Here is a 23,127-nt window from a genome sequence, read left to right as displayed (position 1 = left end):
GAAAAATATAAAAAGTTAACGCGACGCAGAGACGGCGCGTGGCAGAGTGACGAGCACTGGTCAGTTGTCAAAAAGTTGCCTTTTTGCAAGTACAAACATGCTTGCAAATATATTAATGGCCAGATTTTTCTCAAGTTTTCTGTTTACAGAAACTGAACTTGCAGTGGGAAATGCTGTCCTAAACATTTGGTGAGTCAAATCATTTAATAATTTATGACAAGCTGTCCACCTTTAACGCATCTGAACGCGGGAACAATGTCACATTCATAAATTCTGCTGTTTTGGGATCAGAAGGAGAAGATGTCCATTTGGAGCACTGATAAATGATTCATGATCAGCTCAAGAAATACTTTGCACGTGTTGTTTCTCCAGAATCGGGATTAAACTTGTTTAATGTCAGGTTCAGTCAACCGCCCGCTGTGTAGGACCTGACTTCGGCTCTTAAACACTTAAAGATATTTCTGCCTTTAAAATCAAAGACCCTTTACACTCTGGCCAGCTAACCTGCAGGCCAGAAAACACTCCAATTGACACCTATTGCTTTGTGGGCCCGTGCACAAAAACAAATCAATGTAACCCTTCCTCAAACCAAAACAATCACTTAAAGTAAAACCTGTGAATGTGTGAGCCTGTGCATTGTGTGACTCACAAATATACATTTGAGTGCGGTGTGTGTGTGATGGGAAGAATTCTCTCAAAGCACAGTCACTACTTTCATCTGAGGGTTACAGGGGTTCAAGCGTGCCTTCGGCTTCCCTTCGTGCATTGCTGTTGTGTGCTAAATTCTCTACAATATTGCATTGTGCAGTGAGATGCCTGTGGATGATGAGAATGGACAGGAGGAGGAGGAGGTGGAGGAGGAGGAGGAGGAGGAAGATGTATCATTTCAGGACAAGGATGGAAGGCTGGTGCATAAGAGATAGAGAAACGTTTGAGATGTCTTTCTCATGTTTTGGGCATGAAAGAACTGCAAAGCAGCTATCAGGAAAAACTAGGATGTAAAAAAACAAAAAACCCTCCAAAAGCCTTAATGACAAAGTCATTGCTTCAAAACATTAAACACACAGAAGACATGTAAGTTAAAAGTATGTGAACGGGCACTTCGCACACTTTGGGTTCTCCTCCTCAGCGTTGTTCAAACTGAGTGACCACTAAATCTTTCATGGAGCGCTACCAAAAATATCCCACAAAAAGCGCTTCCCTGATTCCTCAGGATACAGCCCTGAGCCACAACAAACGTTCAGAGATGCTCAATGTATGCACCTATTCGCCCAAGAAATAAATCCACTATTGTTAGAGCAAACAACACACAGATCGTGGATAGAAAACATGACCAGTCACAGCTGATCAATAATAAAATAATTGCAAAAACAATGGAAATAATGTCGCTGCAAACAATGTCTTTCTGGTCAAAAAGAGGCAGCGAGCCAATGACCTCCCAATCTCCAGCTCCCACCTCAGCTCGCCCTTGCCTTCATCATCTTCTGCTGGAATCTGCAGTAACCAAGGTGACCCACTGCACTTAGCATACATGAACACTTAATAGCTTGCACATTCGCAAGCCTTTACACAACACTGGGCAGATTTTCCTTCAGTCTGCAGCTTGTTGTTCTATCACATGCATAAAGGGTTGTGGGAATATCAACTCATACCGCAGAGATAAGATTCAGAGCAGACTTTTCTCCGGCAGCGGCATGTGGACGCTGACGAGTGCCGCCACTAGATGTGCTACAATTTAAAAACCGAGCAGGGTCCCTTTAAGTTAGTCTGGCTTTCGAAGATTGCATTAACAAAAAAACGAGGGAATTCACATCATATAGAAAAATGTAGTCTCTGTTTTGTTTGTCTTTTCATCTGGCTGTTGAAACCCAGACTGTGAGGTATAGCGCCGCAGGGACAAGAGTAAGAACTGTGGAAGAGGGAAGAAAAAAAACTCCTTAATGCTTCCACTTGTGCATGAGGGGAAGAGCTCCACTCCGCAGCTGCACACGCTTCACTGAGCCAGCATCCTTCTCTACCCAAGATCTGACTCATTTTCGGATGTGGATTACCCTGCAATATTGTCTTCCTGTTAGTTTCTTCAGCTTAAAGTCATATATTTAGATATCTAGTTTACAAAATTATCGTGAAAATATCCAAGTAGATAAAACTCAGTTTTGAGCATCTTGCCTTTCTCTGTTAGGTAGAAAGGCATGTTTTTCAGTAAATTATATCCCTTTGCATGTTTTATGTATTTTATAACAGCCAAAACCAAAATAATCTGCAGCTCTGTGGGTGTCCCTTCCCCAAACATGACAAACCTTATAAACTATTCAGCAACAATTAAGCAAACTCAAATAGCCCAAAGCAAAAAAGGATCAGCTGAACATCACTAAAAGCTACACATATGATTTGCCTCACAGCAGTTCATGGGCTTGACTCACGCATTCAAACAAGCAAAAAAAAAAAAAAAACAAAGAAAAAAATTTGCCTCTGGCTAGAGAACAATGTCCAGAGATAGCTGCAGAAGAATAAAAAACAAGCATGAGGACTGAGGTGACCTCTATTCAAAAATCAAATCAAAACATCGCCACACACAAGAAAGCATCAGAACTCTCCCCCAATTAGTCATACTGGAAAAATAAAAAACCTGCATGTCAGACCGGCCTTTGTTTGATTGACAGATGAAGCAACGGCAGCGTTGGTGTGATTAGCAAAGCCAGGTAGGCCACAAGTGGTCTTCCAACATTTGAATCAGCCTACTCTTCGTGCTCAACATCCCCCGATAAGCGAGTCATAGTGTAGGCTGTACAGGATAAGCACACACATGCCCACACACACACAGCTCTCCCACTCATTGATCTCATTACAAACAAATCACATCTCTTAGGGACCATGTTATGCACCCCATAGTGTTCAAGAGCAGGACAGTAACTCACGACAAGAGAGTTTTGTAACACATTAAGACATGACAAACTTTACATGATGTTAATAGCTGGTAAAAAAAAAAAGAAAGAAAGAAAAAAGAAAAGAAAAGAAAAGAAAAGAAAGAAAAACAAACACTCTTAACTGCCAGCTCTTTTCTGTCTTTGTATAAGGTGAATAAAATCGCAACAGGGACTTTTTAAAGGTGTTGAATCAGGTCAAGCATGTCTGAGAGCTTTTCAAAGCCGTGCAAACTGAAATGAAAGAGAGGTACAGGTGTGTCGTCCATACAGGTATGATTGGCAGGCTTACAGCAGGGGGGTCTCACTTGAGCAATTCCTATTCTTGTCATTCCTGCTGCTCACTGTACTGACAGTGATGAAATGAAAAGGCCATAACTGGGGCAAATGGCAGGTGATGGCAGATTACACACTGCAGGGGGCCCGATGGAGGCAGTGCTTTCATACGCCGTACTCGCGTTGTGGTCGCGTTGGACACATGGCCAGAAAAGGCAGATGGAAAAAAAAAAAAGTCACTTATAACAAGATGATTGTGAGATACGTGTCCAAAAAACAGGAGTGTGATTAACATCCTCTACGTTCGCTTTTGATGTACCTGCTGTACGTCTTGCTCTCTTGCGCAATAATGCTCAAAAAACTGCGAGCAAATGTGGCGAGCTGAAAAAGTGCCAGCTGGATTTTAAACTAAAATACTCAAGCGTTTAAACTCGTTACAGGGTTTAAAATACTGACTTTTAAAAAATGAATTATTTCTCAAAAGAAAACGGCCCAGATTGGGGCAAAGATAAAATAACCTGCATGATTCAGAATCCCTTCCCCAATCCCAACAACTCATATTGCTTTGGGACCCCCCAGCATATTTTTGTGTGCAATTAGCTGGAGTTCCTTTTGCTGCCAAGTAGCTGAGCAGCTGCAGTCTTTTCTCTTTTTTTAACAGGACAAGGCAAAATTGCTCTGACATTTAAAAAGCATATTTAAGTTACACTACAATTAGAATTTACATTTCTGAATGTGCGATCGCCAATTTCCAACACTGCTGTGCTCTCAGTTTTTGCTGGTTTACGATGACCTTTAGCAATGTCATAGACAATAAATTATCACTGTGAGACACTCCTAAGACCATCATGTCTCCCCATCAGTTTGAGACCCACTCACTCACACAATACAGCGACATGCGGAGGAGTAATATTTGCGGAACATGATACGCTTTTGATTGTTTGCATCACACAACTGCCCCGATTAACACGTTTCTGCCTCCTAATCGTTTAGCAAACATTAATGAAGGTCTCTTGAAGGTCTTTAGCATAAATGTAAAACATTAATGAGACCGGGGACATTAACATAACACTATGGACCACTTTGGTCCATTTATGCATGCCTAAACATGTATAATTTCAAAAAAAGAAAAAGAAAAGAAAAGCTGCATTGTGTCCCTCCTGTAATTTCAGATTTTGCCAATTACTGTTCCAACATAATGACCCTGAAATGACTTTGCTAACAGCTTCTTGCCAAATAATAATAATGATTAAAAAAAAAAAAAAAAAAAGATTTGAATGGCTCATAAAAATGTGTAAATGTGTAAACTTATGTTTTGATGAAAACATCTGCATTTTGTTTGCATTTATTTATGATGCTGCAAAGACACAGATGCACACAGGCGGCTGGTGATTAACGTGGCTTGAGCCTGGCGCCAACAAGAGAGGAGTGACTGCTGGCTTCTAACTTTATTTATTTTGCATGGTACCATGTAAATGACTTTGAAAGGTTTAATGAGAAGAAAACAGAGGGGAAATGAACAAAGATGAGTTGCCTCAAGGAAATCATTACCACACATCATTACTCTTGACTACACACTGCAGTGAAAGTGGATGCTCTAAGATACTCACAATCCAGAAAGAAAGCATTTAAATGGGGCATTTAATTTAAATTTTCATTGGTTAATTTGCCCATATACATTCAGTCATCCTCCGGTCAGACAAGGGACAGACGTCTATGAGCTTTTAATGTGAAGAGCTCTCACAAAGCAACAGCATCCAACAAAGTGGATGCAGAGGGACGTCCCAGATAAAGGACCGAGGAGTCATTTGTAACGCAAAATAATAGCCCCACCTCGTCCCTTAGTGCGTGCAGGGTCTGCCTATTATTCTATTATATTTTGCTGTGTTTTTGTTTTGCTTTTCAGAACCTGTATTTAGAGCAACACAGAAAAGAAAAGTGGCCAGTATTTCAGTCTTCTCTATTGAGAAAAAAAAAAGAAAGAATTTATAGTGGGGGATGAAGATGAAGAAGAAGAAGCTTAATGAGAATCAATTTAGGGTTCTTTTATTTCTGTGTAGTCTTGGAGTAAAAGGGGAGGAAAAGCAGAAGACAAAGGGGGGCAGTCATCGAACAATGTTCAGGTCTGGGTTTGTATCCAGGACATGGTTTGTAAATGGCATGCCCTTTAATCAAGAAGCCGCTAGAGACCTTTACCTTTAGCCCTATATGTACTCCTATACACTGTGTCTGCTTAAAATAGCTACATGAAAAAGTGAGTCTGATCTACAAGCAAAGGCTTTAGTGTTAAGGTTTGACGGGCACTGGTGATATACTGGTTTAAAACTGAACCAGCAAGCCTGGTAAATTTTTATTTTATTAAATTTTTATACAGCTTTAGATTAAAGTGGATCTGTTTTGTGTTTCCTTCTTTTCTATAAACATATATTTTTACATCGGGGGAAATCATAATAAACATGGCCAAAGTTTGAAATAATGAGATCAGCATATGTCGGTGTTTGTTGTCCCGGTGAGGCACAAGCTCGGGCTTGAGACAGCTCTACACACTTTCTATTCTGCAAGAAGTCAGAGAGAGGGGATATCCCATCTAAGGCACACGGTTCTGGCTGTAAGCACCAAAGTCCCACTCCCTTCTGCTCTGAACTGTCTGTTTAAAAGGGGCAGCCAATCAGGACAAAGCTAGCTTAAAGGGAATCCAGATCTAAGAGTAGAAATATGGACCTGGAAATGAAAATATTGCGTTGACTTTGTGACTTTTTTCCAAGTTTAAACATTAACCTTCCTGTCTGAGTTTGGACAAACAAGGGGAATAAACCTTAGCAGAAAAATAAGGCCCAGACTGGTCCTTTTGTGGTGTCCTATGGGATGTGTAGACATTCTTATGAGGGCCTATCACAGGATATCCTCTGCTCTTTCAGCTGTGAACATTTTTTTAATCGGTCTCTTAGAGTTCTCATTATTTAGCAAGGTCAGCCCGACATTATGGCCAGAATTACACCACATTAACAACTGATAACTGTCGTATTGTCAGTTATGTGACACAAAAACAGAATATCAGCCTCATCACGGGGTCATATGTTTATAAACCAGAATTTTTTCAATGTGACAAAAAAGAAATACGTCCTTAAAGATTCCTGATTTATAAGCATATAAAGCCTTAACGACTTTTCTTTTAAACCCACAGTTCTCCTCTAGCATATCCACAACACAAGACTCAAGAGAATATCACAAACTTTCCTCAAAGCATCTGAATCTCCCTTTGTTAAAGATTCCCATCAGATATAAACTGACACAGGAGTGCCAGTAAAAATACAAAGAGGATATGCTGTCATTTTAGAAAGGAGCATGGGCAGTAACAATTAATAACACGGATTTAAACTGATACAACACTGCAAAAATCTTAGTTTGACCAAAAGGTTTTTTTTTAAATGTGTGTAAACCATAATTTTACTGTTAGATTTTACAAACAGAAGCTGAAAATCTACCTGTTTGAGAAGCAGGAACATGTGAACGTGTAGCATTATTTCACTAGCTTACCTTAAAAAATGAGTTAAACATGGCTCAACATCATATGTTGCTGCCGTTTGAGAAAAAAAATGATGTTCAGCTGTAGTATTCTTTTGGTTTTTCATCACTTTTGCAAGCATTACATTTGTTGAACATATACGGGGGGAAGTGAAGATGAGCGACAGAGGTACAAATGTGGCCAGACTTCACCACTGAAAAGATGTGAACTAAATATACACCAAATAAAGAGAAAGAGTTGATCAAAATGCGCTTTTTTTAACTGTCTGCAGTCACTCACATTGATCACAGCCTGTAACAGAGGCAATCGTGGTCATTTCTGATTCCATATGTCTCATGTTCTTCCTTAAAAATAGCACTGTATGCTAACATTGCCCACATTACACTATAGTATTACTTTTAACAGCATGCTAATATTCAAACTCTAGGGAAACAATCTGTTTTGGTGCTTCAGTTTTAAAAAAAAAAACCCATTAGTGCTCATGTAGACACGGGTATCTACTCCACCAGAGAAATGGGCTTAAAATGTCAGCATCTGCCAAGTCTGTCTCTCATCCATCAGTCCCCTCACTCTCTGTGTTTCTTTCCTATTAGTCCCCTCTCCTCTGTGGCCACGCATAGGCCATCCCTCATCCTCACTGGATCCAGTAATTTCTCATTCGTTTTTAAATCAGACATGATGCACACAGCGGGCTAGAGCAGCTGAGTATTTCCATCCTCTTGATGGAGAGAAGCTCAAATGCAGTCAGAATCTTTCTTTTCTCATCAAAAACACTAGGGACTTCCTTTTTTTTAATTATTTCCATTAGTAAATAACAACAATAACCTCTGCTCAATTTCATTTCTTCTTCAAGTCTTTTGCTATATTTCATGTATTTTTTAAAAGCTCTAAATATTAATTTAGTGGGATAAACCTCTCTGGGATTGAAGGGCATGAAATGAAACCCACTCTATTTAATTCCCACCACTTCCTGCTTTTAATACCACAATAAAATGACTGCGCCAGCAACGCAGAGCTGCCACTTCCTGTTTTTAATCACATTTCGGGACAATCACATTTTGAGATCACTAGGTGAGCCCGGCAGTCAGTGACAGGTGGTCTGAGCACCAGTTTTCTTCTGCATGCAAAACACACTGCACAGCATGCGTAGCTCATAGCCTGCACTCAATGACCCCAAAGTCACAGCTGCTCTCACCCAACCCCGATCCACTCTGTAGCTAGGAGTGGTTAAGCCAAACTGCACAAGAGATGCTCACATAACAGACCCTGATTATGTGCATCTGTTAACCTAAGCTAGATTTAAATGAACATATAGGAAGATTTTGGTCTTATTAAGCTCCAAGGTCAACTGGGACTGGCTAGTAAATAGTGTCAGTCTCAGTTTCAAGCAGTGAAGTATTCAGTCTTGCTGGTCCAGCATCTTTAAAGGCAAATGATTACATTAATTGCACATTCAAAGTGGAGGCCTTTATTATTCATGTTGGGACTGCTTTGTCCTTTTTAAATGCTTTTATTTGTTTTGTGGCAGGCAGACTATACCTACAATAAACTGTATGGATATTCACAGTGGATGTTCCATTTTCTTCCAACACGAGCTTCCTATCTGTAATATTTTGAAGCAGTCTAATTACAAGTTGTTTTTTGGTTTTTGTTTTTGTTTTCTTGCCTTCTTCTTCTTTTTAGGGTGGACTGTGACGAAGAAATCTCTCAGCGGGAGTGCTGTTCAGAGGCTGTTTAGAGGCTGTCACGCCCGGAAGGCGGGTGGGGTATGGGTTGAGGGGGGGAGACATTGCTGACTAGCCTTAATTTTGCGTTCAATTCACAACTTCTCGACGCTTTTGAATCGTCTTATGGAGGATCTAAGGAAGAATACTGCGGCAGTTGATCGAGTATTAATCACCAGATGGCTTTCCCTTTAGAAAAGAAAAAGAAATCTAGTGATGTGGCTCCCTCCATCCAGACGCCTGCCTCTCTCTCCCGCACCTCCAAGACGCGCCAACACATCCTCACCTGGATGCGCACAAACAAACGCACACATACACACACACGTCACCCCTATACTCACAATCAGAGTATTACCGCCCGTTCACACACGCACGCACGAACGCACACACGCACACACAAAAACACACAACCGTGCTGCATTTACGGACTCGTATAATCCGTAAACATGCAGATGTTTCCCATCAGGGCCATGCAGATTAAGACGCCAAACACTGCCGCCCCTGTCACCGCTGTGCTGTAGATATTTTTGATTAACAGCGCTGTGCATGCTTCAGCATCAATAGTCAGCTGATGCGGGCTTGTTTTCTGGTGAAATATTTATACGGGCATGTCACGACTGTACACGAGCTGTGGGTTGTTACTGCGTGGCGATGTGGCGATATCTGCACGGATCTTTTACGTTTGGGGCTAAAATACGGGCCTCGCATTGAATGACGCGAACCGCGAGGCTTCAAGGTTGAACAATTTGGCTAGTGAACACACGGCGGCTCGCTGTCACCCGTGCACTCTGGTGAAATTTACGCGTAAAAATGCCCGACGTCCCTCCGCAATATACCATGTTTTCCTTTGCTAATAAGGCAGACCATAACCACGACAGCTGTCTACGTGGGCTGAACGATTTTGTGATTTATGCAGCAAAAACAAAACACAAATGAAGGTGTGATACCTACCTTGATAGCTGTAGAGTCTACGGCTGGCGCAGAGGTAGACTGTGCCGATCGCCTAAACCAGTTGCCCAGACTCGTAAAAAAATCAGACAACAACAAAACCACGCCGGTTGTTGATGACACAGCTGTCTTGGTAAACAGGAGGGAAGGGAAATGAATCCTTTCCCAGATGTGTCAATTGACGTGGAAATAAAAAATTAGATATTCAGACGCCGATCACCGGACTGACGCCTTTTCTTGACGTGAAAGGTCTTCCATTTTTAGGGGGATAAACGGCGCACTGTACTACCGAGGATCGCTGTAGACTGGCCGGTGCGAGATCTTATTGAAAACCAATATGCAATTCAATGCGACGTTAAAATGCTCCCCAGCCGACATCATCCTTGTGTCTGTGTTTCTTTCAAAATCATCCGCAAAAGAAACACGCTCACAAATGCGGGGATGAACAGAAAGAAGAAGAAAAAAAAACGTCAAAACAAAAAATGCGCAGATGTCAGCGCGCTGTGCTGGTTCAAGCGCTGGGCATCCTCACTGAGCATTTGCATCCATATTAATATTCATACAGTACTTCCTGAGAGCAACCCAGTGGTTGTTTTGAGAAAAACTGATTCCTGTTATCCTGCTATTTATCTCTCAGTGAAAGTGAAAGCCACAGAAACTGCTCATATTAACAGGACAAAATGTCCTTACTTTTTTTTTTTTTTTAAGGCTTTTTATGCAAACAACAAAAAGCCCTTTTATTTCACCAGAGTGCTGTGATGTGCAAAAACAAAGTCAGCCTGCCATATAAAAACATTGTAGGAGGATCGCGGTGATGTAATGGAGGATAAAATACTATTAAGTATAAAATAAGCTCGCCAAAAAGCCCGCGCTGAGTACCACAAAGTAGGCTAAGCCGTCAGAGGAATATTAACATTTTGTATTAACTGCCTCCAGATGACCATGCAGTGAAAGCAAAAAATATTAGAGGACATCATAATATTAAATGTGAAAATACCCACTGTTGAGTGCAGATCTATTTTCTTTCATATTTCCCGGTGATGTGATCAAACACTGGCATTTTCTTTTTTCTTTTTTTTTTTTTTAAGGTGGTTGTCACATGACCAACTAGCCAACACATGGCCTGTGTGAGGCTGACACGCCCCCTAAAGTCAACGGGAGACTATATGGGTGACTGGGTTGGAGTTAAAAGTGAATCTTTCAGATATCTAGATTAGGAGTGCTCCCTCTTGAGAAACACGCTGTAATCATGTGTATCAGTGGAATCTTTGGACCGCCACAAGTGGAGCCGTGAATCCAAAGTCCACGTTTAGGTTTGATTAAAACTTTTCTAAATATTAATCAGTCACTAAAGGAATGCATATGATGTTTATGTCATATGCATCTATCGCTGTTGGAGCCTAAAGATGATCTGCTGGGATAAAAATCTGGTGTTAGCCCATTTAGGATTAATCTAACTTAAAAGCACATGCATGCTGACCGTACAGCTGCACCTGACACATTCCTTAAAAGTCATGTCCATAACTAACAGATTATTATCACTGTTATCAGTCAACAGTGATACTGCAACATTCGCAGCATAGGTTCAGAGGCCCAACCAGAAGAAAATCCAAGCCTTTAATGTGCAGTAGACAGGACATGAAACAAAATAATCAAATTTTTCTGTGTTTAAACGGCATGGTGCTGAGCCTGGACTGGCCAGTACAGTAGCAGATGACAGAAACTTCTCCACTGCACAGGATATATAAAGTCAGTGAAATACAGATGGACCCGGTGGGACTTTAGCTCTTTATATGATTAAGGATCAGAGCAGTTGAGTGGTGGTTAGTGTTATGAGAAGTGGTGTGGCAGTATATCTACAGTACTTCAAATGTCTGCTTTGTGTTTTGTATTCATGTTGTTTTTTTCGTGGATGCTGATGGAGAAAACAGCCACTTGAGAAAGTCAGATTTTTAAAAATTGCTCCCCTTATTCAAATTTTTTCAAAATAAAGTATAAGATTTTGCATTAAATCTTTGATTGACAGGAGCAAATGTGCAAGAGGAGGAGAGCAAGGTCTGTGCTGTGGTTTATTTCTGAATGTCTCATTTTTAATATCAGTTTGTCAAAAAAAAAACTTGATCAGTCTGAATCTAAGCCTCACTCTTTCCTTATTTGATCCTATATGCCAAACTATTTCACTGTTGCTATACCAGTTCATTATTCCTCATTATTTTACAATAAAAATCTCTCAGTGCTGTATAGGGCACAATCACTTGACTTTCCTGAACCATGCAGGAAATGCTGAGCTTTCAGGACAGAGCCTTATCACCAGGCAAGCATGTAGAAATGATCTCAGTAAATCAGTGAGCAAGAACAACATTTAGGAGAGAAACACATTCATGACATTTACAATAGCAGGAAAATCAGCATCAGCTCATGAGAAGACTTATAGGGAAGTCTGCTTTATGTATTTTACAAATGGCTGTGAAACTGCATGAGACGATTCCTAGAAATAACACCAGCTAAAGAGACTGACATGTAATCCTGATGATCACCAGACCAAAGACAAAAAGGACAAAATAAAATTAAATCACTGTATGTAAAAGTACAAAGATTAAATAACTGCAGTATCTTATTAAATCCCATTAACGTTTGCTGTGTTTATCTCTGACATAAGTTACTTGTGTCACAAAGTATTGGGTGAGTGGATTTGTTATCAGCAGCTGTACACGGTCTGGTCAAAGTGCATAGTGCTGATCTGCGGGGAAGCAACGAATCTACATCCATTCAAATTAACTTTGGAATTAACTCTACTAAGGTAAAATACAACATTTTATGGAACTTTGCAGCATAAAAGTTGTTTTTGGTTAGGGTTAGGTCTTGTTTTACGGCGTTACTAGGCTGGACTGCTAATAGTTAAACTTTTCAGCAGGTTAAAAAAAAATCTAGCGTGTAAGTTTGCCTGTGAGCTTGTTCATAAGTGAGTCATTTGATCAGGCTCCTGCATGTCTGCCAAGGTTTCAAGCCTCTTTCTTCCCTAAAGGAAGTTTAAGAGTACATGCTTATGTGCTGGTCATCAATGAAATCTGTTGTCTGTCGTAAAGTCATCTATTTAAAATTTTATGATCTTGGATAAAGCCACTTTTGTCGTTTCAAAGGCCATACGCTATACTATTCATTACAGTCGTGACCTTTACTAAATGAGAGTCTGCATTAAAATGTTATTGATTGCTGAAAAATGATGGTTTGGCCTCCAGGTTGCAAGAATGACTCGAGAAAAAACTCAGCTGAAGGAGTTTTTAGAGTCAATAAGTGTTCTGCAGTGGGTGCTAAGCTTTCTCCTCTTGGGTAAGAAGTTGCCATACTATCCTTTTTTAATGATTTCCTAACAAACATCAGTGTATTAATTGCATTATTAATTAACTCATAAAATAAATCTCTTGCTCCTTCCCAACTCCAATGATGGTCGACATGGCATGAAAAACATCCATCTCCAGGAGTGGCTTGTATCATACTGATGGTGTATCTTATGTTTACCTCTCTGTGGCCGCTGTCTGCTCTCTACTTTGTATGGTTGGTGATGGACTGGCATAAACCCGAAAGAGGTAAAGAAATTCAAGTATGCATGAAAATAATGACGATACGAAAAACAAAATATGCAGTTTATACACTAATAAAAGGCCTACCTTTTAAAGTGTGTAACAGCACACTCAAAAATTATGATTTACAGTATATGCATGTATACTGGCTACATTAAACGGGTTTGCTGCTTAAAAATAGCTTTATTTTAGTTTTACCATTGTTTTTATAACTCTTAGTATTTAGTATACCGTTTTTGCATACCAGTGATCACATCAGGATACTCTTTAGCTTTGCTAACATGCACTGTGAAACTGGGACACTCAGTGTTTCTAAGGTTTTCAATGTCTCCATCAGGGGGCAGAAGAACGATGTCTGTGAGAAAGTGGAAGGTATGGGAGCACATGAGAGACTACTTTCCTGTTAAAGTAAGTTTTGGGCAAATATCTTGTTTACATTTTCTTGCAACACACAGATGCTTACTGTGTACAGGACAGCTAATATTTTCAAAAATCTCAAACCCTATGAAATGTCCAACTGAATTCCATGTTGGGATGTTTTTGGGGTACGGAAAGATACATTTTTACTCCAGTGCACACTTGAAACACTGGAAACCTAAAATCCTGTTATTAGTCTTTACAAAGAGCATATTATATTTGAGGCCCTCACGCAGGGCACGCAGTCAAAAGCCTGCAAGAACAAGTGTCTAATCTTTGCCTCAGTAAGATGAGTGAAAATGGGCATGGCTGTTTAACAGCAGCAACATCCGTGATCACCAACATTAACCCTCTTGTGTCAATGTTCTTTCTTAGCTGGTCAAGACAGCAGAGCTGAATCCAAACAAAAACTACATCCTAGGTTCTCACCCACATGGCATCATGTGTACTGGAGCCTTTACCTGCTTCAGCACGGAGAGCTGTGGCTTTGCTGAGGCATTTCCCGGGGTGCGAGCCAGCCTGGCGATGCTGGCGGGCCTGTTCAGGATACCATTCTTTAGGGAGTACATCATGAGCGCAGGTATTTATCGCATGTTTTAGCAAGGGGACTAAACTACTCCGTTTCTTAGTCCGAGAAGCATTTTGCATTAGGCCAAAACAGCAGTTTATTGATCATACTACAGTATACAGTTCATGTTCTGCAGAAAAAAGTGATTTTACTTTGTGGAATGCAAATGGAAGAAAGAATACCTACATGTTACTGATGCAAACTGAATTTGAAAGCCTGTTGACAGTGTAGACCTGCATGTTACAGCTTAACAAAAAAGTCCCTGTTATGCTCCTGACCTGAACTACTGATGTTCTTACTCTGTCTGATAAGGACTTTACCCAGTCAGCAAACCAAGCCTGGTACACCTCCTTTCAAAAAGCGGCAAAGGGAATGCAGTGGTAATTGTGATAGGGGGCGCTGCTGAGTCTCTGGCGTCCTCTCCCGGACTTAACACAGTGGTCATGAAGGAAAGAAAGGGATTTGTCAGACTGGCCCTTGAGTTGGGGTGAGAATTATACACTAAGAAAGAAAATATATAAATATGTAAAACACTGAAACCTGAACAAACCTGAACTCTGACCTTCCACAGTGTTGATCTGGTGCCCGTTTATTCATTCGGGGAGAATGAGCTCTACCAGCAGGTGATTTTCGCAGAGGGCAGTCTGTGTCGCAGGTTACAGGACTTGTTTAAAAAAATCATGGGCTTTGCACCGTGTCTCTTTGTCGGTGAGCGCTTTGTTCTCATGCCCTACAGGATTCCAATCACGACTGTTGGTGGGTATTTTACTATTTTTTAAATAGCCAATACCACTTTTATGTACTGAGCCCATTTTATTCTCACACTGTACTCTTTTCAGTGGGAAGTCCAATCTCAGTGCCAAAACGTGTCACGCCCACAGACGAGGAAGTCGACCATTATCACAGACTTTACATGGAGGCCCTTTCCAAATTATTCCACGAACACAAGGTCAGCTGCGGACTTTCAGAAAATCACGAGCTTCGGATAATTTAGATATTTTGACATAAACTGTTTGCACCAAATACGACTTGGAGTCACTATGGATCTGATGGGATGGACCTATATTAACACTGAAGGTTTCCTGTGATCATCAGTCTATAAAAATGTGCCTGTATTTAAAACTGCTCATCACATGTTTTAAATAATTATGATGTGAAGCCTTTATATGGCACTGCTGTTTGTATGGAAAACACTGGAGGATTATTAGTTTAATCATGTTTGGCAATAATTTTAACAACATATTGAAAAAATATTTCTCACGTGTTTCTGAAAGCTGTACATATTTGGAATGATTCAATTATTATGTCATAACATGACATACTTTTCCTTTTTTGTTTGCATTATTAAAACAATCCCACTAGTTTTCATGAACAAAAGAAAAAAATCTTACTGGATATTGTGTTGTTTTGAGCTGTACCCCCCCCCCCCAAAAAAAGCTGTGTATTATTTAAGATCCACTAAAAAATTATGATGCACTTTGTCACAGATTGCTTCTTTTTATATCAGATCGACTTCACAAGTAATTTAATACTTATTACTGTAATTTGATCACAACTTTATTAATGAATCTGTTTACAGCAGTTCTGGTTGCACAATAATTACAAAACAAGCCTTTTAAGAAAAGAAATAATCTCATTACTCCAAAAAGCAGGCAGAACACAACACTGGTAAAGAGCAAAAAATGTGAACCTTCTAAAAGAAGTCCATATCATCTGGTGCATCCAGGTCGCGGTACTCAATGATGTTGCGTGGGTCACCTCGTGACATTCTGCAATGGATGGCAATGCAAACAGAAAAACAGTAGAAACGATCTTTTAAAGGGAGTTTCAAACTTCCACATTAGCAGAAAAAAGAAAATGTTTGTAGCAAAATAAAGACACGTACAGCGGTCTCACCTGATGTTGCGCGGCTTACCCAGGTATTCACCTTGTCCGCGGAAGTTGTCATAGTTGCCTCTGCCTCCACCATATTGGTTGGGTGGATACGGAGGCCCACCAGCTTCAAAAAATGATTTTAATTTGAAAAAAGAAAAAGTGTTGCGGCTTGACTGGAAAGCACATTCTCATTTTTAGTATAAAAAGGTAAATTCAGAACATACCACCGTAGCCCATCAGAGGAGGACGAGGCTGTGCAAAGCCCATTGGACCCTGAGGACCTTGGGGAGGAAACGGCATACTGGGACTGAGCAAACCTGCAAGATGAAGCAGGCCCAGTGTATCTTTTTCTTACTATTCTGTTTATCTCTGTTGAAGAATATCTGTAGTTCTGGGTTTACTAGACAAAAATCTCAAACTGACCTTGGCTTGGGCCTGGAAGAGGAGGAAGTTTCATCTCTGGCAGTGATGGCCTCTTGGCATCCATCAGGAAATTGTTGAAGAAACTAACCTCCTTTTTCACTTCTTCAATTTTATCCCCATGTTTGTTCAGGATGTGCTTCCGTACAAACTCTGGACCCTTGAATTTGATTTGAAATAAAAAAAATTTAAAAAAAATATATACAGAAATAATTCTTGATTATTATTATTTTTAAATTACACCAGAACTTCTAACAAAAACTACTGGTATATCTCCTTTGTGTTTAATAAAATGCATTGACTGTGGTCATGCTGTACAGTCCTGAATACTATTCATTCCAAGTGCCAACCTTAAATTTCTTTCCACTTAGAGGGCAGAGCCATTTATCTTTTCCCAGTTCTTGTGTGTTGGCAGACACAAACTTCTCCACTTCTTCTTCAGGGTCCTTGCGGCCCATCTTCACCCCCTCTTCTTCAGACAAGACTTCTTTTAAACTAAACAAGGGGGCCAACTTCTCCTCCATCATTTTCTCCCACTGTTGCACTGTTGAATGAGGTGATGTCATCTTATTAAATTCTGAATCAACACTAAAACTTTAAAATCCTCACTTAAACTTTTTTTTGCAATCTGCATTGCCTACATTTGGCACGGTTTATGATAGGTGGCAAAATAGTCTAAGCACAGCAAATGTTTAACTAGCAAACACAACAGTTAAAATTCACGTCAACTTCAGGATGTTGGAAGATTCATTTTCACTACAGCTGAGTCAACATTTACTTTTTCATCCCAGAGGTCTCTTTTGTGTCACGTAACATGAAAAGGGAAGAACACTGACCTTCTCCATGTGTGATGCGGTTGGGAGGAATGGGTCCACGTACATGAATCATGCCGCATCGGTTGGGCATTTCATCCTCACTGGGGTATTCACAGGTGTTGTAGTAGTCAACTGAGTGCACAACACGGAGGTACAAGACCAAACGATCCAAAACCTGAAACAACACATGGCAAAATTGACAGGCCTAGCACAGTGAAGATACAAATGGAGAAACCCACTTTTAAAAGAGAAGATCAGATGGATATTATATCTTAAACTGTTCTAAGTCTGGTAAAGTAATGACCTTGACAAGTTTGTCATCCCTCTCAACAGTCATCTCTGCAGGGTTTCCTTCCTTGATGCCCTCCTCAGAATCCATTCCACTCCCGGAGCCCAGAAGCTCCTCCTCCTCAGCACTCACCTCCTCTATCAGGTAATCGGTAATATTCTTCAGGATGGGGTTCTGCGCTGGCAACTGTGGAAATAACAAAACCCCACAAATGATGATGATGGTCAAATAACTTGATAAAAATCGGTTAAATTGCATGGGTACAGGTACTATACCTCACTGCTCTGCCCTTCTTCCTGGGACTTGTTGCTCCAAAGTTCCCCTTTCTCATCTAAGGCATGAATGAGCTTGGCAGCCAGCTTGATGTCATTGCGGAGAATCTGCTTGTGCTGAGTAATGCCATTAACATTACGCACCCTCCGAGCCAGGTCCCTGTTCACCCCCGGTGCCAGTTCACAGTCTCGCAGCTGTGAAGGGTAAAAACAGACTGGTAAAGGCCTCAGCTGAAATTTGAACGATCTCTGCATCTCTAAAACCACCTGCAACACAAAGTTATAGCAGTGCCAACACTTATGAGTGGTGCACTTACCCGAATGTTCTGAAGGTTCCAACAGACTTCTTTGATGTTGACGCTACGGTCAAAAGTCACCCAGCAACGTCTGAAAAACCTGAAACGGTGCAGGTTTCATGTCAAAGTAATGAATGACTACACTAATCCAACCATTTACACTTTAGTGTAGCAAATAATGCCAAGTTTTCATTTTTCATACCTGCGCTCTGGATGGGGATCAGACAAGCAAACACGCAGAAACCCAGGGTAACGTCGACACAGCTGAGAAGAAAAAGAAACCACGCTCAGTTTAAACCAGGACACGTATCTGTTTAGTGCACTTAAAGATCTGGATCTGATAGGTACGCTTCTTTTATACAACTCACAGCAATAATCTCAGCCTTGGAGATGGTGGGAGCGATGCTTCTCATGAACAGAGAGCAAGTCCTGTGGAGAGGCCGTGGTCTAGGAGAGTCGTCTTTGGGCTTTTTCTCTTCCTTCTTGTCCTCCTCGGAGTTCTCCTTAGGTTTCTCCTCTGGATCATTAGACAGGAAAGGGAGATTTATTTGATGAGTGCTAAATTACAGAAAGATACATATTATACTCCTGAAAATGTATAACCAGACACTACAGGCATGATTTCTCACCTTCACCTTCCTCTTCCTCCTCATCCTTGTCTTCCTCTTCCTTCTTCACTGGTTTGTCAGAGCAGTTAGAGTTGGAGTCTGAATCTGAGTCCGAGTCACTCTCTGAGGCGCTGGCTTCATCATCGCTGTCCCCGCTGCGCTTCCTCTTTCTTCTTGGCTAAACAATCAAATTGAAAAACAATCAGGCCAGTTCAATTTCTTTCCTTCTCTTGGTAAGAACTAATTCAGTATCAGAAGGAACACTTACTTTCTTAGGTTCAGGAATTTCTTTTGCTGGTTCTTTCTCTGCCTCCTCTTTCACATTCTCTCCTTCTGCTGTGGCAGCTTTCTCTGTGCTGGCTGAGTCACTACCCTCCTGTGGCACAGTTCACTGTCATCAACAGAGCCTCATGAAATGTCTACCGCCTGTCTAACAGAGCACACATACCTTCTCATTTCTGTCTTTCTCCACTGGTTTGCAGTCACTACCTAAAGCTTTGAGGTCTTCTCTCTTGGGAACTTCAGTGCCCCTGGAAATAGATGCTGACTTCTCTCTGTCTTCTTCCTCTTCAGATGGCAGATCCAAGATGCGAAGATCATGGTCTGTCCCCCCTTCCATTTTTATCACAGCTGAAATGCAGAAAGAACGTTATGGTTCAGCCACAGCAGTACTCTAGAAGTACCATCCATGCAATTAGGTCAGATCATTTTTGCTTTTATTGTAAAAGCAGACTTAATTGTAGATACAAATGAAAACTCCACAGGTCAACAATGCTCTTTAAGTTGTTTGAGACCTCACCTGCATCCAGAACTTTGATGATGGCTGGGGTCTGTTCAATGTCCAGGGAGACATTATCAAACCAGCCATTCTCCATTAGGAAAATGAACACATTCAGACGGTTGTGCAGAGCCCTCTGGGCCTCTGCCTTAAGTCGTCTGGCCTCGTCAGGGTGGTACTTGGATCGGAACCTGTGTCCAGAGTTGGGCGTCCACAACAGATTGGGGAGAGAATGATGGGGGTTGGGATGAGCGGGAAGCAAAAGTTAGAGAACAAATAAATATTACAAGCCTACGTTACATCTGTGTATTTTAGACTTTTTTTTTTTTAGTTTTTTCTAATCACATTTTTAACAGAACATTTATTCTGAATAGGGTTTTTTATGTTAAACAACTCCAATTCAATAAGCAATCTAGCATATGACAAAACTTTAATTTGTCTTCAGTATATCCTAGTTATTATAACTTTCTGTAATTCTATGTTTTGACTGTGGTCTTCATAGCCAATTACTCCACAATGTTAGAAGATTTGAGATTAACTCACCAAAAAAGAAAGAAAAAAAAGGCAGGAAAAAAAAACAACAGAGATGATCAAATTAAACATTTACATATTCAAAATGTCACATTAAAAATGTTAGCATTAAGTGGACTACAGTTACCTTTTGTTCTGCCAGTTTAATAACAAATAAATACAGAGAGCGGGGTCTCTTCTGTGAAAGTGCGCTCCACTTCACCCCAATGGTGTGTCTGTATGCACACAAATTCGGTTTTGGGATTTGATCCGAATATAAAAAGAAAATTGTGTCGAAAAAGGATAAAACAAGAAAAAAAAATTTCCGTGTGCGGACGACTACATGGCTGTCTATCTAAAATCCCTGTTACTGTGTGTCTAAGAGCAACTGCATTGTGCGCAGTGCATGCCCTGTCTGTCTAAGACCGATTCTTGCGGATGAGCTCCACTTTTTCTCATCTTGAAAAAAATCGTCGTCAACGTAGTAGTTGAAATGAAGGGAAGAAAAATGGGTTATGACAAAACAGAATAATTTTGCATGATACCTGTGAAACAAGTGTCAAAGCATTAACAGACAGCACACAATTATGAATCTTGTGTTACTCCAAATAAGACAATCAACCCAAGGAACAAAGACGTTTTGGTCAAAGCACCAAATGATGACTTTAAACAATTTCGTTACACGAGAGTGACAATAAACAATTAACACACATTACTTCCTAGATTTTTTTTCTATACCCAATGTTTGACTAGTGATAATATTTGTATTCCTGCCTAAGAAACTATGGATATTTATGGATAAAAAAAAATTAAACTCCTAAAATACATTTATAACAAATATAAACTAATGTTGAAATTGGGTTGATTTTCTTATTTTGTCAACAAGTACTGTAGCAACAGTCATTAGTTATAAATTAACTGTGTGTGCCTGGTCCTCGTACTGGGTGAAACTGTCATACCAAACGCCTTTCCACTTTGATTTGTGTGCATTAACAGCACCAGAGTTTAACAAGAACATAACGGAGATGGCATATACATGCACCTTGTTTTAATGTACCAATTTCATTAGCCATCAATTACAAATAAAAACATCATCTGAATTTTTGAATAGAATTCTAAGATAAACCCACCAAAAGGACCAGGCTCAGCCTATTATATTTGCCTTTAAATAGCAATTAAACCTAAAATGATGAAAAGGCCAATAAAGAAATAAAGAGCCAATTACATTTGGTGAGGACAACAAAAAATAACAGCTTAAGTAATGCTAATGGATCTGTCGATGCAATAATTATATTATGACTATAATAAAGAAATTATATTCTTGATAAGGGCTTATGTAGTAAAGGCATCTAAGATCGTACCACTCTTCATCTTTATGAGCCAAAAAGAAGTCCTGCATCTGCTGTCGCCGGAAGTCGATCTTGTACTCATTGTAGCGTTTGACGGCCTCAGTCTCATCCACAGAATCATCTAAGGACAGCAGAAACTCCTTAAAGCTCTTCATTATTGGAGGAGGAGGACCTAAGTCCAAGTCGTGGATGTTACCAAGCCTAATGAAAGAAAGATATGTTGGATGGAGCTTTGACTAGCCAAGAAGCTAGTTGGCAAAAAGACATATCTGAGGTAACAACATTAAAAATATCTTTAAAGATATGTAAAGTAACATTTAACTTCAAAACTGAACTTAAATTAATTACCTGGCCTGAATGGGGATGCCTTGATGAGGCTGCATGAGGTGCATGTCGGGATGGCCCCAATGTTGTGGTGGTCCATAGCTGGGCCCTCCTCCACCACCATAACCCAAGTCATACCCACCACGGTAGGGGTCTCCACCATGGTCATCCCTGCCAGGAACGGATAAGGGGCTTTAAGTAAAATAAAAGATGGTTACAGAGATTGTGCAATAGTAACATTGCAAATCCTACCAGTCTCTTCTCATGCGTTTCTGCTGGGGACTCATGTCGTGTCTGGGTGGGGTAAATCTCTCCCTTCGACCTCTATCATAATCCCTGTACTCTCCACGACTTCGCCGCTCCCTGCCTCTATCCCACTCCCTGGACCAATGATCACAATCAGAGGAAGGAGAGAAAACATGAGGAAAGAAAAAAAAAAGGTAAGAAACACACAAGTCTATCTTTAATATCCACTTTACTCAGTGTAAGAGCAGCAAAGAGCTACAATTTATTAGCATTTAGCTGTTCATCTGAATATGATTCGGCTGTATCAGGTTTCACTGAATCTGGCTTGTGCCCAATAGCATCTCTCTTTCTAACCTGTCATTCCAGTCATCTCTGCGCCGGTCCTCTCTCTCTCTTGAACGGTCATAGTCACTTCTCTCCCGTCTGAATTTGTCCCTTCTCCTGCGATCATGGTCATCATCACTGTCTCCCATCTGCACGAAGAAAGAAAATCCAGATCACGTGTAGTATCCATTGATTATTATTAAGATGGCTACAAGCAGAATCGTTTTAAGGAAGGCTTTACTTTTTATATTAAGACCTGATAAGTGCAAAGCCAAAGTTTATGATTTACATCTCCCAAGAAGAAACTGCTCTGATGTAACACAACTCAAAACACATCTTCCTTTTAAGTGACAAGTCAGTAAACCATGTCAGCAAAATGCCCCCCTTTATTTTGTCTTCAGTATGTGGGGTTGCCACATGGAGACCGGGACGGTACTTATAACAAGTGACTATTAATATTTGACCTTCTAATTCAAAAGGATTTTGGTGACGGCAGTCATTCAAACAAGGGGGACCGTGAACAAGGAAATGCAGATAGTCTGTCACAGACGACGTGCGTAACTTGCCGTAAAGTGATTCCTTTGTCTTGCATAATAGCGATCATTGATATCACCAGACTGGGATTTACAAAATTTACAAAAAACAAAACAAAACAAAAAAAAACAGATCAAAATTAGTAGCTATCCGGAGATACAGGTTTGAGTCTTTCAGTCGAAACAAAACCTGTAAATTCGTGTTTCAGGGCGAGTTAGGACCCTCGATAATGCAGCCATGTATCGTTAGCCACTACGCTAGCTGTGTGTTAGCTGAAAATAAAATGAAATAAATAAAATTAAATGAAATAAACTGAATTACGGTCTCATTCTACAGACCTGTCTTATTCTAAATAACAGACCAACTGATATAACTGAGGAAAAGTCAATAATTACGACAATACCTTAACAATTACTCGTTTGTATGGTGATCTCGTTCGTCTCCCTCTTTCTCCGTAGCCTTCACGTCTTCTTGTTCTTCGCTTGGAAATTGGTGAACAACTAAACATGGAATTAGCGCCACC

At 40.4% G+C, this 23,127-nt stretch overlaps 3 protein-coding genes across 6 annotated transcripts in view; 1 reads left to right on the top strand and 2 right to left on the bottom strand.

The window, feature by feature from the left end:
* nyap1 (neuronal tyrosine phosphorylated phosphoinositide-3-kinase adaptor 1) overlaps positions 1–10,466 on the bottom strand; it is a 28,329-nt gene extending 17,863 nt beyond the window's left edge. The window contains exon 1 of one of the 3 annotated variants that reach the window (XM_084942032.1): positions 10,400–10,466. The gene's annotated coding sequence lies outside the window, so the exon portion shown is untranslated. Of the gene's footprint in view, positions 1–9,401; positions 10,004–10,399 lie in introns of those variants that run through there. The other 2 variants (XM_084942033.1, XM_084942031.1) reach the window with 2 other exon arrangements.
* A 2,174-nt stretch (positions 10,467–12,640) lies between these two features.
* mogat3b (monoacylglycerol O-acyltransferase 3b) lies at positions 12,641–15,427 on the top strand. The gene is made up of 7 exons (XM_084942030.1): positions 12,641–12,728; positions 12,878–12,985; positions 13,317–13,387; positions 13,772–13,976; positions 14,277–14,451; positions 14,536–14,720; positions 14,804–15,427. The coding sequence occupies exons 1-7, from the start codon at positions 12,647–12,649 to the stop codon at positions 14,956–14,958; spliced, it is 981 nt and encodes a 326-aa protein (XP_084798156.1). The 5' UTR covers positions 12,641–12,646; the 3' UTR covers positions 14,959–15,427.
* Positions 15,428–15,496: 69 nt separating this feature from the next.
* srrt (serrate RNA effector molecule homolog (Arabidopsis)) lies at positions 15,497–23,127 on the bottom strand. Of its 2 annotated transcripts, none has more exons than XM_084942029.1 (20): positions 23,008–23,127; positions 22,101–22,219; positions 21,753–21,881; positions 21,525–21,671; positions 21,189–21,377; positions 19,339–19,508; positions 18,988–19,169; positions 18,808–18,915; positions 18,561–18,717; positions 18,300–18,448; positions 18,134–18,195; positions 17,953–18,031; positions 17,639–17,830; positions 17,379–17,549; positions 17,096–17,249; positions 16,610–16,803; positions 16,263–16,419; positions 16,064–16,156; positions 15,850–15,963; positions 15,497–15,733 (listed from the first exon to the last, which is right to left on the bottom strand). In XM_084942029.1, the coding sequence occupies exons 1-19, from the start codon at positions 23,110–23,112 to the stop codon at positions 15,857–15,859; spliced, it is 2,664 nt and encodes an 887-aa protein (XP_084798155.1). In that variant the 5' UTR covers positions 23,113–23,127; the 3' UTR covers positions 15,497–15,733; positions 15,850–15,856. The 2 variants fall into 2 exon arrangements, with proteins under 2 accessions (XP_084798155.1, XP_084798154.1); XM_084942028.1 differs by having other exon boundaries at positions 15,861–15,963.

The sequence above is a fragment of the Perissodus microlepis genome, chromosome 10 (genome assembly GCF_051167445.1).
Source record: "Perissodus microlepis isolate ML-2025 ecotype Zambia chromosome 10, ASM5116744v1, whole genome shotgun sequence".
NCBI classification, from domain to species: domain Eukaryota; kingdom Metazoa; phylum Chordata; class Actinopteri; order Cichliformes; family Cichlidae; genus Perissodus; species Perissodus microlepis.
The sequence above is the reverse complement of the archived record's forward strand: the minus strand, read 5'-3'. Positions and strand labels throughout refer to the sequence as shown.